General features: G+C 52.3%; 1 protein-coding gene across 1 annotated transcript in view; it reads left to right on the top strand.

The window, feature by feature from the left end:
- Positions 1–215: 215 nt before the first annotated feature.
- Positions 216–16349, top strand: part of Rtn4rl1 (reticulon 4 receptor like 1) — a 74703-nt gene continuing 58569 nt past the window's right edge. The window contains exon 1 of the mRNA XM_085695294.2: positions 216–695. Within this exon, the coding sequence (XP_085551420.1) occupies positions 683–695 (13 nt within the window). The 5' untranslated portion in view covers positions 216–682. The remainder of the gene's footprint in view (positions 696–16349) is intronic.

Raw genomic sequence — 16349 nt, 5'->3', positions numbered from 1 at the left:
AACACCTTGGGAGGCGGCGCCGCACGGCTGAGCGCCGCTGCCCTGGGAATAGGACGGCGCTCCGCACCGCGAGCTGAGAGCACTTTCATAAATTTTGTATGGGAGGCGCTCCGTGAGCGGGGGCGGGGAGCGGAGCGGGAGGGAGGGAACTGAGAGCGAGGGAGGGAGGGAGGAGGAAGAGAGGTGGGGGAAGCCAGGGGGAGGAAGGGAGGCGCCCCGCTCGGCGGCTCACTCGGTCCTGCAAACGCGCGCCGGGCGCTTCCCCGGGAGCTGGGCTGTGCGTGTGAGCGCCCTTTTGCAGCAACCGCTGCCCGAGGGGGCGGGGAAGAGGGGACTCCGGCCGGTCGGCCAGGGGGCGGCGTCCCCCCCTCAAAACCGCCTGCAAAGTGTTTGGGGAGGCACAATCAGGCCGCCTGCTCGGCAGAGCAAGCCACTCGCCCCGGGGCTGAGAGAGCGCACTGGGTTGGTTGGGAGCGGTTGCTAGCGGACGCCGGTGCCCTGGGCTCCGGGCTTGGGCTCACCATGCTCCTGCGGGACCGGGTCGCCGGGCACAAGCGGATTCCCGGCTTGCCCCCGCCTCGACGCGCTCGGATTAGCTGCAGCTGGCTCCCAGGGATTTGAATCTGGACCCCAGGAGGGAGCGCGCCTAGGCCGACCTCGGAGCGGCGGCCCCTCGGCCAACATGCTTCGCAAAGGTGAGTGGGAACCGTAGGAGCAAGTTGGAGTTGAATGGAACTAGGCAGAGCCTTAAGTCCCCGGAACCGTCGAGCGCCGGGGAAATGGGTCCTGGAAGCAGATCCCCGCTAGCTGGCTGGCTTTTGTCACAGGCACCCGCCGTGCGCCTGCTGCTGGAGCTGAGATTCCGTTGGTGGCCTGTTGCGAAACACGGGGTTTGTTCATGGATCGAGTGGCCAGGCCTCAGGGGTCTGTTTCAAGGGCTCAGAGACCAGAGTAGAAGCCTTTGGTAAAAAGGGAGCTGGCCTCCTGGGACCTTTGCTTTGCCATTATAAAGTTTTGCACTTGCAGGCTCCATCCCCTGCGCGGGCACCTGCCCCTGCTTCTGCTGCTTCAGCACCGGGTGCCAGTGCAGCCAACGATCAGTTACCGTGCGACCCCGGCGCTCACCGCGGGTCCTAACTCGGCATCTTCCTAGCATCCTAGCCTTATCCCCGGGGACAAGCCCTGAGCACTCAGCGACTGAGGGTGGGGAGTGGCAAGCGCCAGACGTCCCGTTTCTCAAACTTTCCTAATGCCTGGTTCAAAGGGACGCGACAGCGAAGGCCGAGCTGACAGTGTGCGCGGCCAGAGCCAGGCTCAACTTGACTGGAGCTGTCTCGGCGACCACCTCGCCCAGATTCCCCGGCAGCAGGAGCGCAGCAAAGTTGGCACGGGTGCCGGGGAAGTCCTGCCGCGCCCCCACGTGGTTGCCGTTCTGGGTGCTGTCCCTCGGGTCCAGAAAGGGCAGGTGACCACACGTGAGCCCGCGGACCTGTCACCCTCTGCTCCCCGCCTCTGCATGTGTTTCTTTGCTCCGAGGTCCCAGTAGGCTGGCTGTGGCGCCCCTCTGAGACCCCCTTGTTCCTAGCCTGGGCCCGGCGGCTGCTGAGCTGCGGTGTCTGTTGCTGGCTGCTCCCGCCCTGCGGGAGCCAGCTGAGGCGGGAGCTCAGGTAGCGGAGGGGCCTGATCCCTGCGCTCCGCGCTCCAGCCTTAATCCGCCCCTGTTTCCATGGCAACAGACCGAGGTGTCGTAAGCACAGGATTCTGACCTCACAGCAGGATGGGGAAGGAGAAAACGGGCAGGGGGAGGTGGTAAAGGTGGGGGAATCAAAGCCCCTGACGGGCGGACAGAAGCAGATACCCGGTGGTGGGAGAGAGCCAGATAAGCAGGTCAGACAGGTGGGTGAAGAAGCCACACCTTCCATATGAGCAGAAAAGGTTGAGTGGTGGTCCAGTCTCAGGCAACCGTGGAGGCTTGGTTGCCCCACCGTGTAAGAACAGTCACAAACTTGTGTAGGACTTGTGCCCTCCACGTGGTCGGTACAGTACGGAGAGGGGGGACGACACACTGCCTTTCGCTGTGGCGTGGGGCAATTCTCTGCAGTAGTTAGAGGAACTGCTTTGCTGTTGACACCCCAGTTCCTTCCACTGCAGAAAGACACGGAAAGTCATTCCAGACACAGGCAGTGCTGGAGTGCTGGCCAGTGTGTCGGCACAGGAAGGTGATTTTATAGAGCTGAAGACAGTGGAGTCTGAGAAGCCTGGGCATAGAGCATGTAGACTCGTTCTAGTGGAAAAGGCTTCCCAGGCATTTTTTAAAAGGCTGCCATGTCTGGGCTGCAGGTCTGTGATGGAGATAATGGGGAAGAACTGACATCTCATTTCCCTTTTGGTCTTTTGTCTTTTGGCAGTTTACAGTTAAGAATGAGCCACAAAGCAGCCCACACACTTTATTTATATGGTTTAGGTGCCTGGGGCGTCTCCAGCAGCCTTCAGGAGCTCTCTGGTATCCCTGCTAGCCAGAAGCTCCGGTGCACCCTGGGAGGGGGATGCTCCCTGGGAGAAGGCACCTTTCCCTGCTCATGAGGTGGCCACTGGAAGCCTGGTAGTCACGTGTGTTTGCCACTTGGGCTGTTTCTCCCTTCCTGCACAGAAGAGGTTGACTAGAGAGATTTCATCAATTGAAGTTCACACCTGGGTTGACTCGAAGGAAACAGAGCAGAGAAGCCCTCGCCAAGGTTGAATGGGGTGTGGATAGCCTGGAGCCTGCTCATTGGACACCATGAGAACAAATAACTTATCCTAGTGCTTTTCCTGGGCAATTTTCTCGTTGGGTCATTGTTCTGATACCATGGATTTGTCTCTTCTGCACATGTAGAGATGTTCAGATGCCTGTGTGGATGCTAGGTGTATGCCAAAAGCCAAAGTATGCCTCGGGCTAATGTCAAGGGAGGTGACCATTGAAGTTTCTGTTTGTGGAGTTGTTCCCAAAGGCTCCGAACAGCAAGGTTTACAGGTTGATTTGAGAAGGCAGTGACTTGGCTGGTGCAGAATCCTACATGGGGTCCTGGACCTGGGTGAACTTAATAGTTTATGGTTTGGAAGAGGGTTTGAAGGAAGGAAATGCATTCTTCCTAGAGGGGGAAGAGCAGGCCTTAGACCATGAGAGCCATCTCTCTGATTTCTGATTGTCCTAGTAAAGCTATTTCTGTCAGGCCTCTTTGGGGGGTTGGGGGGAGATATCTTTATCTCTTAATAAAAGGACTCCACTGGCTAGCACTGTGTGAACCAGAAGCACCCCAGTGAAATCCAGCTGCTGACAGCGCTGGTTCCTGAAGATCTTCAGCAGCTGCTCTGCCGACGTTTCCACCTCATAGTCTATCTACCCTGACAGAACCAGGGATATAAAAAACAAGCCTCTGGTCAAGAGAGATGACAGGCACCAAGGCAAGCAAGGCCCCGAGCCACCCAGCGTTCTCCAGGAAGGAAGGGCAGCCTGCTGGGGGCTTTTGCCATTCCAGAATTGCAACACTTAAGGTCAGGATCTATGGTTTTCATTTTTAGAGCTATAAAAACTGAATGCAAATCAAGAGCCCCTGGGCTAATACAGAGCCCTTCCCTTAAAGTTTTTGTCTTGTTAAGCAAGGAACTAGAGTGCCAAATAGGCTTTGTTAAGTGGCAGTCTAATTAATAATTTAAAATCGTGTAGCTGTCTTTCATTAGAATTTATCTGTACATCAACCACAAAATCAGTCAAACACCCGTTTATAAGTTAATGTCATCTCTAAATAACTCAGCAAGTTCTAGATTAAGGCCTGCAACCCAGTAAGATGCTTTTGTTCTCCTGGTGGTCATATCTAGATGGGCTGGCCAGGTAGCTCAGTGGGCTTCTGCTCTGTGGGAAGAACGGAAGCAGAGGGAGAAAGTAGTTTGGTGCTGTCAGGTGGCTAGTGGATTCCACAGAGGTCCCTTGGTGATGTGAGAGTCTCCCCAAGGCAGGTGTGAACGGCTCCATTTCTGCATCCTTCTGAGAACATGAGGACCCAGAATCGTGACAACATGGGTTGTCTTTGCCCCAGTGGAAAGAAGAGAGAACATGGTTCATGGATGGCCAAGACACTCTTCCCTGCAATGGGAAAGATGTGGAGGGGAAATATGAGATCTTTTCTAGAAAGAGCCGAGATAGTTGACATTTTTAGTCCAAATTCGGCCACAGAAGTGGAATTTCAGTGTCTCGAACCTTTTTCTATCCCAGTCCAGCCCAGCAATTCAGCCTGGTGGATCCATCCTCACCAAATGCTTATCACCAGCCCCTTAGAAATTGTACCTCTCCTCAGAGCTCCTGGTCCTTCCTCCAGAAGAGAACAGCTAAGAGGAGGTTTTGGGGACATCCAGGCAGAGAGGAAAGGCAGAGGAGGTTGCTAAGTAAAGTCGGTGAGGCATGGTCTCATTTGCAACCAGAAGTAAGGCGCAGGGTTTCTGCTTGTTTTGTGTTGTTGTATTGAGACGGGGTCTCACTGTGTAGCCCTTGGTATTCTGGAACTCACTACGTATGCCAGGATGGCCTTGAACTCAGAGATCTACTTGCCTTTGTCTCCCAGAGTCCTGGGTTAAAGGCACGTGGTACCATACCCAGCAAGAAGTGAGCTAAGGACAGTGGTGACCTTGGATAAGGTAGGCAGTGTGTTTGGCCCGGTTCTTGTCATGAGAGCATGGGGTCCATTCCTTGGTACAGAACCTTTAGGTCCATTTTCTATAGGGAAATTGTCTAGGACCCAAACTCCCAGGATCGATATTGTTCCTTCACTGTAGGAGTGAACCTCCTGGGCTCTGCTCCACGTTGCAGCCTCTAGTCCATCAGAGGGTTCAACACTGCTGTGGAGACCAGGTAGAGAACCACAGAAGATGTGCATAGAGCCAGGAGAGGCTCTTGGCTAAGTCTGACAAGAGGAAGTCTCATTAGGAAAAGGCAGGGAAGGATAGGTATTTGCCCTCTTAACCTGAGCAGAGTTGCCAACAGAAGGGGACCAAATATTGGGGGAGCCTGTGGAGTGAATCCACCTCTAAGCTCTAGACACATCTTTGGGATGGGGCCTGAGAAAAGACAGAGCAGTCCGTGCCGATGAACTGAGCCGGAGGGGGCAGGCATCATGAAGGATGTCGAGAACGGGTCCGTTTGGTACCATCTGCAGTGAAGTAGTGGTTAAGGTTAAAGCAGAGAGGAGATGACAGGGAGGGAACAGATGGCCAAGGAAGCAAAATAGCTGGCAAAACGGGAACAGAGCCTCCAGGGACAGCAGAAGGCAGGACCTCAGCACCGAGTGCCGGAAGCAGCCCTTTCCTTGGTGTGTGATGGCCAGGCTGCCCTGGGTAGAAGTGAGTCAGGGAGCTAGCTGGGTATGGCAGCATGTAGATATAATCTGGCACCCAGGAGGCTGAGGCAGGAGGATTGGAAGTTAAAAGATCAGTATAGTAAGACTATATAAAGACTACGTAGTAAGACACACACACACACACCTGGAGATGTGGCTCACTGGTAGAGCATTAATTTAGTATTATGGGTCTATCAGCAGCGGTATGGGAGGGAGAAGTGAAACAGAAAAGGAGTCATGGATAGGGATGAGGGAGGGAGCCCTCAGCTGGAGTGCCTAAGCTAGCACCCAGGCGCAAGCGCCTTCTTAGATGCTGATGAACAGGGCAAGGAGGCAGGACTAGGTTAGTGCTCATAGAGCGAGGCGAAGCCACCGTGGATCTTCAGAGCATGCTTGAAGGAGAAACCTAGGAAGGGATTCAGATGCCACCAGGAAATACACAGCAGGGCGTGGACCATTCTTCCGAACTCACTTGGCTTCATTTGTGCCTACCACTATCTTCCCACTAACAATAACTGTTTATCTGCTTACACCTACTGTGGGCTAAGTGTGTGCCACCGTGCCATTTCCACAGTTCACTTTCAAGAAGAGGAAACTGGGGATGGGGAGATGATTCAGTAGTTAAGGGCGAGTACTGTTTTTGCAGAGGACCGGAGTTCAGTTCTCAGCACCCACATCAGCTCACAACCACCTGTAACTCCAGCTTCAGGGTACCTGACACCTTCTGGCCTCTGCAGGCGTCTGTGCTCACACACATCCCCACACAGAGACGTGTAATCAAAATAAGAATAAAAAGAAACTGAGGCACAGGCAAATTCATGTCATCCTTGGGTTTGTGTCTTCCAGCTAACTTCCTGTTACATCTGGCTGTAGTCCAAGCCTCTGCCAAGAGTCCACACTATTTTCTCACCCTCTCAACCCCAAAGCTCCACCATCTCATGTGCCCAGCTGTCTTGGTTTCTATGACATTTGTTTTGTGGGGTGCTAATGAGTCATTTGTGTCCTGGTAGTTTCCCCCAAAAAGCTCCGTGCCTGGGACCCAGAGTCCTGAACCTCCATCTCCTGTATCTTCTATTTGATGTCCCCCTTCGAGTCTGGATGGACCCGTCCCTTCCTCTACTGCTGCTCTTTCTTCTTTATTGCCAACAGACATAGGACAGTTGGCCAGGAGCTCTGGGTCAGCTTTATAGTTTCAAGAAAGGCCCAAGACCGTAGCTTTTGTGGGCCATCAGCCATCTCCAGTGGCTGTTGTCCCTGGCACCTCTTCCAGGCTAGCAGGACTGGCCAACACAGCCACGCCCACACTGGTGGGTGGCTAGTCCCTAGAGCAACATGCTGCCCAGGTGATTGGCAGGCTGACTGAGACAAATGCTTCCACCCGTACCAACTTTTCTTTTTATGGTCCAGTCATGGCCTACCAGCCGGGATGACACCTGCAGGACTCGGGGCCGGTTCTGTGCCCTTTCAGCCGCAGTAAATAACCACGCGAAGCAAGGCAGAGTCTAGCTGAGGCGGGGTGTGGAAGCGTGAAATCCCACTTCAGAGGGGAGGCTTCCCTCCACTCAGTTGAGAAGGCATCTGATCTAATGGATACAATGGGTGCTCGTGAGCCTGTGATTACTGCCTCATCAGTCAGCGGAGTTTGGAGGCGAAACTGCAAACAAGCCCCTGATATCTGACTCACTCAGATAGCACAGAAGGGGGCTTCTGTGCTAGCACAGCAAGAGGGCTGACACAATGCGGTGTGTGCGTGTGTGCGTGTGTGTGTGTACGCATGTGTGTGCAGAAACACACCGGACGAGCATGCAACAGGCTCTCAGAGTGTGTGAGTTCGAGGTCCACTATTGCAAAGCAGCACACCCCAAGTGCACTGGCACAGATGTTAACACCCACGCTCCTATCCACTAGCATGGCTTGATGCCACGGCAGAATGGTGAGCCGCTCATTTGGGGGCCCCAGGAGTGGGTGGGCCACTGCAGTTGTGTGCCACATGTTGGGGACAAAGCTTGGCGAGTGGGTGTGTGGCTCGCCCTATAAGGGGGTGGGTGGGCACGACTCATCACACGTCTGCCAGGGGACGGGCCACTACAGCCCCCAGAGACAGAGCCTCTTGGCAGTTCACTGGCTTCTTTCCAGAGAGTGCTAGCATCATGGTGACAATTTGATTAGTCTACAGGAAACAGAGCAAAAGTCTTCCCTGAGTCAGGGGAAAAGCTGGACTCCCAACTCTCCACCCATGGAGGTGTATGAAAGTTACTTCTGCCTCCAGATAATCAGGGCGCTCTCTGGACTCATGACCAGCTGATTGCGAAGGAGGCCTTTACATAGGCTTATGTAGAGAGATTCATGAGGCCCTAGGGGAAAAATTGGCATTCTTCTTACGATGATTTATTTATAGGGCTATTGGATGATGGGATGTGGAGGCCAAGGTGCCTCCATTAGCGAGAAGCACACAAGGCAGGAAGCCTTGCTCTGCGTTTGACATTTAGTGGGGCGACTCCTACCAGGGAGCTGCTTTTTCTGTTAGAAGGTTTTGCCTTTAATGTTCTATTCATGGACTTGTCTGGGCGGGCTGAGGGAAAGAAGGAACATGTGGGGAGATGGGCCAGAAACTGGCCAGTCTCAGGAGACGCAGAGCATGGAGTGGTCACTCAGTGGTCAGTGTGGGGACAGCCTGGGCCGGCAGGACACTGGAGGAGAGAGGCTCTTGCACTGCGAACTGCTCACCTGCCACCTCTCCTGGGCACGTGCTGCACGCAACACACTGCGTGTTTGCTTTCCTGTCTCTCTCCCCGCCATGAGCTGACTGCAGTACTCTAGCAAGCCTGGCTTTGGCCTTGGTGACACCCCTTTTCTTCTGGAAACTGTGGAATCATGGGAAGAAGAACCTCATAGTTGGAGTCCTGGAACCAGGTGAAGGTTCATCTCTGTGACTGACTCACTAGGGCCCTGAGCATATCTCATCCTCTTTGGGCCTCAGTTTACCCCCTTTAATATGGGTCGATTGGTAGTCTTCAAAATACTTTTTTTTGGTTTTTCGAGACAGGGTTTCTCTGTAGCTTTGGAGGTTGTCCTGGAACTAGCTCTTATAGACCAGGCTGACCTTGAACTCACAGAGGTCCACCTTCCTCTGCCTCCTGAGTGCTGGGACTAAAGGTGTGTGTCACCACCTCCCAGTCTTCAAAATACTTTTCAGCAGTAGAATAGTGTCTTCAATGTTTTCCAGTGTCAGAGCCAGGAGTATGCATAAGGGTGGAGCCCTGGCCATGGCTAAGGAAAGAGCTCCTGCCTTCCTCCTGTTTAGAGACTTGGCCGCCTCCCTGCCTGCTTCTCCAGTTAGAGGCTTGTGAATCCCATACGATCCATCCTAGTAAGCTTTTGCATGCTGGAAGGTCACTAGTGTGTTAACAGGGAGACTATTCCTTCTCCCGGGAGCATAGGACTTGAGAGCAGGTTTCCTCTCTTGAGTTTGGCTCTGGCTCCCTGGAGGAGCCATCCTGATGTCCTGGAGGGGTTATCTGTGCTAGCAGCATCCTGTCTGTCGCTCCCGCCGCCCGCACCTCCTACGCCATCATCATTCCTCGAGCTAGACATCTCGCTTTATCGCCGTGGCGCCTTGACTCTGTTGACTGTCCTGTCTCCTGACTTCCATAATGGCCACTTCCTGGGTCTCCCAGTCGCCTGCTGCTGCTGATCCTCAACTTCTCAGCTTCATCCCCTCTGCCATCTTCCGCTGAGGTACCACCTGCCGATCCCATAGGGCATGCTGTTTCTGATGCCCACAGTCTCCTCAGGTGACTCTCAGGTGTCCTCACTTGTTGCCTCCCTGGCACCTCCAAATCCAGCACCCCTGGTGTTCTTCCTGTTCCTGCCCTTTGTTTCTTGGCTCTTTCCCTCTTTCCGCCAGTTTGGTGTCTAGCACCATCTTATCCCCATGCATCTCAATCCTAGGACCGGAAGTTCCAGATGATGAGCTCCCCTCCTCCCTCCCCCCTCCTCTGCTGCTGTCCAAGCCTCCACCCTGGCCAGCTGCCTCTCTGCCTCCTCCACTGCCTTCACCCAAAGTAGGCTCTTCACTGTGCCAGGATTCCATGGTGCTATCTGCTCTTGTCATTCTCTAGTTTACTTTTTTTTCACTGACACATTAAGATTGTACATATTTATGGGTACCACGTGATGCCCTGTCACTCACCAGCTTAAAGCCTTCAGAGATTCTTTCCTGCAGGGCATGACCCAGACTTCCTAGCCTGGCTTGTCAAGCCCTCCCACCTCCCCCTCTCCACTCCCTATTTTGAACTCTAAGCTCCAGGTCTGCTCAACGACTTTTCCATTCTACTTAATCATGTTTCTTCCTCATCTCTAAGGATTTGCCCAAATAAATCTGCCTAGAATACTCTTGGTATTCTTTCCTCTACATTCCTATTTTTCAGACGACAGTTGACACCCTGCCTGCCTCCTGGGAATGCATCCCTGGACCTGGAAGGGTCCTGCTTTGCCCCACTTTGTAACAATGACTTTTCTATTGTCTATGCCCGATGGTCATTTCGGTCTATCATCCTGCTAAATCCACTCACTACTCTGGTCTGCTCCACAAGGTTGGCTTGTCCAAGCTCAACAATGGGCTTATGTTCAAGTAGAGGCAAGCCACCATGACTTCTCTGTATCCCCATATGAAGACTCACCCACAGGTTTTTCCAAAAGTGCAGCCCAGAAAGATTCAAGCAGGTAGCTGATGTGGGCAGCGATCCTGGGAACTGCCAGGACTTAGTGGTGAGCTGACAGAGAGAAGGCAAGGAGCCAAAAATAACGCCCTTGTCACACAGCTTCCCACTGTGGCCATCCAGAACTTAAACTCACCAGGCAAACTTTGGGGTACCATCTGAGAGAGCATGCATCTCTTTATCTCACCCAGAGGAAGGCCGGGAAGCCTGGTGGATTTATACTCTACTCCCCTATCCAAGCATTCAGGGGCCAAGCATGACTTCTGGAGAGGTGTTGATGCCAGGTGCTTTTGGCCTGCTCTAGGGTTAACAAAGCCAGCAGCAGCTCCATTGCTAGAGAAAGTCTCTGGCAAAGTGGGGGGTGGGGGTAGGGGTGGGGCTGGAGCAGGAGGGAGGCTGCTGGAAACTGAACCGGTCCAGGCCTGAGCTGTGGGCAGGTCCTGGCTGCATCTGCCACCAGTTCCTGCCAGTGCTGTTCTTTGTTGTTCTTTGTGTCGTTCATATGATACACCCTTCCCTCCTGCAACCCCAGTGTGTGTCTCAGGGTTCCTTGACCTCCCTGTTCCTACCTTGCAGATTCATAAAACCATTCAATCGAAGGCTGGGCAGTGGTGGCACATGCTTTGAATCCCAGCACTCAGGAGGTAGAGGATGGCAGATTTCTGAGTTCCAGTTCAGTCAGGGCTACATGGAAGAAACCCTGTCTGCAGAAAACAAAACAAAACAAAATAAAACCAAAATACTCAATTCATGGATACTCTGTTTTCTATCAGGATCCAACTAAACCAGCATTCTGCTACACATAGACTCAGATACAAACAACTTTGCAGGAAAAGTTAACTTTTATATTGTGTTGCAGCCCTAAGATTAAATCATGAAATTCTCCAGGTTTTTGTTGTTTCCTTAAGACAGGCCTCAATATGTTGTCCACTGGCTTTGCTTTAAACTTCCCGATTCTAGCCATTCTCTATCCTGGATTCTAGCTGGGATTTCATACTCCTGGCTAACTTTAGCGCATTTCAGAAAACACATACACACACACACACACACACAGTCTTGGAGCCAGGAGACGCTGTAGGGCAAGGTTCCACAGTGTTTGCTGGGCAACCCCACCTTCACCCCAAAAGCAACAAGTTCAGGTCTAATTAGGAGTCACAGGAGGAGATTCAGAGGCTACCAAAACGTGGGAATGTGTGAGCCCAGAGCTGTCCCAGCTCCTTTTGTCTCCTCCTCCCAGGCACAGAAAAAGGCAGGACCGGCTCTGTGTAGGAGGGAAAACAAACAACACTCTCAACTGGAGAAGTTTAGGTTTGGACTTGGCAGATTTTGAGGGGAACAAAATTTGTACTATCGATTCCGTGGCAAATGAAAACCTCTGGTGGACACTCCGGGCTTCCGAGATCTGAACTGTTTAAATGAGGCTGGAGTGAACACAAGGAGGTGAAATTGCTATCTGCAGCTGAGCGCAGGTGGTGCCCAGGATGGGAAGACTGCTCTTTTGCCTTCTCTCCAGTCTGTGAAAATGACTTGCTCCTTTGAACTGAGCCTCTCCTCTCCTTACAGGTGGCCTCGGGGTTGCTGCCCAGGCCTGTGGTTTCAGTAGAAAATCCGAGCAGAGGGAGAGAGGCTGGCGGCCCTGCACAGGGTCAGACAGAAGGAAGCGGCCAGCTGAGGGGCACATTTTATCACCCAATCCAATGATGGGGCAGAGGCTGGCCGGGGTCTGGCTGCGGCTGACTTTCTTCTTCCTGTAATTGGCCCACTGCCCCTGGTGCTGCTGCCTTGAGGACACATTTGATTGCAGAATCAAGGCTAGTTGGAAATGGAAGTGTGGTGTGAGATGAGCACCCTGCGCTTCCCCAGCCTCCAGGAAGCCGGCTCAGGATGCAGCCTCGCTGTAGTTTCCCTCCTGGCCTCTCTGCTGCCCAGTCTGTTCCACCTTCTTTACATCCCTGGGTTGTCATCTTGCCTACGGCTCAATATGGCTACCGGAGGTTACTCTGTAAGTAGGCCTTTCTGCTTCCCCTCCCACAATGCACTGCTTCATACTCTGTTGTTAGTGTTGCTAGGGATTTACCAGTGGAAAGACTCAGACTGAATCAACCAGGCTGCTCGTGTCTCTTGTCAGGACATGCAATGGTTACGGCTCCCTTCCCTTCAGATTTTCTCAAGAAGTGTATGAGAAGCCTCTCTGCCGGTTCACAAATAGGAATGTCACAACTCTCGGGATTCTGTTCTTTGTTCAGTTTTGCGGCAGGTTCAGTCTCTGTAGTTCAGACTAGCCTCAAAATGTAGCCCAGCCTGGCTTTGAAGTCAGTCCTCCTGTCTCCACCTCCCAAATGCTGTAATTACAGACGTAAGCCACCATACCTGGCTGGATGTAATGGCTATTGACTGGTGGCCTACTGCTATCTGGGCAGGGGATGATGCCACGAACAAACCAAGTCCCCTGCTGTTACGGAGCCTGCACTAGAGTGGGGGTGGGGAAATAGGTAATAAACCACTGACTATAATCTCTCAAGTAAGGCTAAGTGCTTAGCAGAAAATCTGCAGAGTTAATTAAAGGATAGGCGGTAACTGGAGAGCTTTTGATTTAGAGACACGGGCTGTGAGGCCCTTTCTGAGGAGGCGATTTCGGAACTGCGGCCTAAGCAGAGAGAAAGTCTAAGCTCTTTAGGTGATCAGACCTACTTCAACCTGGGCGAGGGCTCCCCGTAGCAAAGTACATACCCTGAGGCAGGGGTATGCCTGTTGGTATAGCTGGCTGCTCTGGAGATGTGGGCAGAGCCGACATTTTGAGGTGTTGCCTGGGGAGTTAGTTTGACATTTTTTTGGAGAGGACCAGGGCTTGAGGACCATCCCAATTATGTCAGTCACCTTGGTCAGGGAATCGGAGATCTAGGCACCAGTTATGATGGAGTGAGCGAGGTTTGCTGGGTCTGGTGAGCCCCTTGCTTCAGGGTCACACACTTTCCTTGGCTTTTTCTGTGGCCAAGGTGTGGTCAGAGGTTGTCCCATAGCCCTTATTTTATACGGCAAAGCGCACGCGTGGATGAGTTCCCGTGTGGTCTTGTCTGCCCATCTGCCGCCCCACCCTTTTGCTTCCATGGACCATCAGTGTTGGCCAGGCCTGAGTCCCTCTGCGTCGCCATCATTTCCCGCTTAGCTTGGTTTGGTTTTGGCCATGCCAGGAATCAAACCCAAGGCTCTCGATGTGAAGCCAGCACTCTGCCATTGGGTACATCCCCTGCCACTTCCTGGGTGACTGAATCTCACTGTGGCACTAGAGGGAACAGGTGATGATCAGAGTGGAGTCACTTCTCAGGAGCTCAGCCTGATGGGAGAAGCCCCATGGTGGGGAGAAGCCACTGGCTGGAGAGAAGGAAAATGAAGGTGTAGGTGTCACAGGAGGTGTCTCAAGTGAGGGACAGGTGGCTGGAGGGGAGGGTCTACCTCTCCAGCTCACCTGGCCAGACTTTATGAGAGAGGAGCCCTTGAAGAAGAGGTGAGAGAGGCTGGAAGGCTGTGTGAGCCGCCATCAGATTGTCACTGTCTGTGTCACCAGGTAGCAGACCAGTGGCAGCAGATTAGTGGTCAGATAGATTGGCAGGAGTTTATTATTGCAGACCCTTAAGTACCCAGGAGGAGGAGGGTTGGTTAGCACAACAGCCGCAGAGTAATTTTTTTGAACTTGCCAAATAGTACATAGCCATGGTAGAAAACCACAGGCTTTCGAAAAGGAGAAAAATCACTGAAATCTCACAGCCCAAGGAGCAAGTGCACGGAAGCTCGGCCTGCCGGGTACGTGCTGCTTCCTTCTGCAGTCCTGAGTCCTGTCCTAATTGTCTCCTGAACACTTTTATTTTCAGCCATGCTAAGCCTTTTGTTTGTTTTTGTTATGACATGGGGCTTCGTTATGTAGCCCAGGCTGGCCTCGCATGCCTGGGCTCCAGTGATGCTTCTGCTTCCTGAGTGACTGAGACCCCAGGTATGTGCCTCTGTCTCCACCTAGCCCAGTTATTACAGTGTTTGCTGTTTTGAGACATGGTCTCACTATGTAGTCCTGGCTGGCCTAGAACTCACTATGTAGTTCAGACTGGCCTTGAAATCAGAGAGATCCTCTTGTCTCTGCCTCCTGAGTGCTGGGATTAAAGGTGTGTGCCACCACAGCTGACCAGAGTCTAAGATCCAGTGGCTGTAAATGTTTTATAATATACCATGCAAAGTCCCCTGAGATTTGCAGGACCTCTGTTAGAGACCACATCTTGGCCAACATCTATCAGATTTATCCCCGACCTTTGTGACCTCTGAGAAAGGAGGTGGGGCTGTGCAGGGAGTTGTGTGGATGAAGGCCATCATTGGGGGTGAGTGACATCCATCGTAACTCACCAGCATCTAGTTAGAACCCAAAGCCAGAATCAGAAAGGAGGTGCCCCTCCCTATCTCTCTCCTACCTCTACCTCTCTCTCTCTCTCTCTCTCTCTCTCTCTCTCTCTCTGTGTGTGTGTGTGTGTGTGTGTGTGTGTGTGTGATAACCATGGCCTTAGTTTCCAGTTAAAAAGGTTGCTGGGGAACCCAAGAGGGCGATTACAAAGGCATTCGTTTTCTTTGATGCTGGGTGGTTTGGGACTATAGGAGAGTTCTGAGGATAGGTATGAAGAGGAATACGTCCCTTGCTTCTGATTTGCACTGAGGGACTTGATAGACTTTCAGGATCTTAGACTGATCCTGAATGTAGTTCAGTTGGTAGAGTACTTGGCTAGCATTTGTAAAGAACTGTGTTCTGTCTCCAGCACCATCCAAATGGGATGTGGTGGCAAATGCTTTACATACCAGCACTTGGGTAACAGAGGCAAGAGGGTGGGTGGTTCAGGTCGTTCTGGGATACATGGGGGAAACTGTACATTCTTTGAAATTTGATACTAAAGGGGCCTAATCTCTCAACTGAGGAAACAGGCTCAGAGAATTATAATAACTTTCCCAAAGTCACACAACATTGAAAATTGTCGCTACAGAGCTGGAGAGATGGCTCAGTGATTAAGAGCACTGGCTAGTCTTCCAGAGAATCTGGGTTTGGTCCCCAGCACCCACACAGCAGCTCACAATTACTTGTAATTCCAATTTTAGGGGAATATCCTTTCATGGCCTCTGTGAACACTGGGCATTCACATGGTGCACATATATACCCACAATCAAAAGACTCACACACATAAAACAAGATTAAATAAATCTTTTGGGTTTTTTTTTTTTTTCAGACTGAGTTTCTCTTTGTAGCCCTGGCTGTCCTGGAACTTGGAGATACACCTCTCTCTGCCTCCAGAGTGCTGGGATTAAAGATGTACTCCACCACCACCCAGCTGTTACCTTATTTCTCTCTCTCTCTCTCTCTCTCTCTCTCTCTCTCTCTCTCTCTCGGTTTTTTTGAGACAGGGTTCCTCAGTGTAGCTTTGGAGCCTGTCCTGGAAGCTGGCCTTGAACTCACAGAGATCCGTCTGCCTCTGCCTCCCAAATGCTAGGACTAAAGGCGTGTACCACTGCCACCTGGCTCATTTCTTGAACTTGAATTCCTCCATCTATGACATGGGGTTGTAATAGTACCTACTTTGTGGAGTTGGAAAGATTAAAGGCAATGTCTCATACAAAACTTGGGGCACTTTGCTGTGACCTGACTCAGAACAGGCGCTCAGTGAGCATTGCCATCCTCGTGAGTAGCAGCAGTGGTAGCTTCCTTCCCTGAAGAATTTTGGTGTTGTCTTCCTTCTGCCCTCCCCTGACTGTCCTTGGAAGTTTAGTGGCCTGTCATGCAGAGTTGCTAAACTTGAGAGACTTGAGAGTAGTCAAGACTGGAGTCTCAGGGCTGGCATCCTAGGATGGAGGATGTACCTGTTTGGGAATGAGTCTCTTCAGTCTGTGCTGAACTCTTTGCCCTGTCCTTCAGGGATGGGGAGAAGTAGTGGAAAGCATCCTCTAACTGTTTATCGGCTGGGGAACTGGAAGGTGGGGCGCCTTATCTACCAACTGCTGCCCTTGGCAGCCCTGACTTCCCAGTTGCCTCTACTCTCAGAAAACAGGCCCACGATCAGAAAAGCAAACCCAGCCTCAGCTTCGACTCGTGGTCTTGTGGTGCAAAATGGACATAACTTCCTACACGGTTCCCCTGGGCCTTGTGGCTGGCCTGCTAGGCTTCCTCCCCTTAGGAGATCCTCTGCAGGTCTGGCTAAGCAGACAGGCGAAAGGGCAGTGGAACCAGACAGATTCA

This window comes from Myodes glareolus, chromosome 9 (assembly GCF_982192425.1).
Source record: "Myodes glareolus chromosome 9, mMyoGla1.1, whole genome shotgun sequence".
In the NCBI taxonomy this organism is placed as follows: Eukaryota; Metazoa; Chordata; class Mammalia; order Rodentia; family Cricetidae; genus Myodes; species Myodes glareolus.
This window is presented reverse-complemented; position numbering and strand designations above follow the sequence as displayed.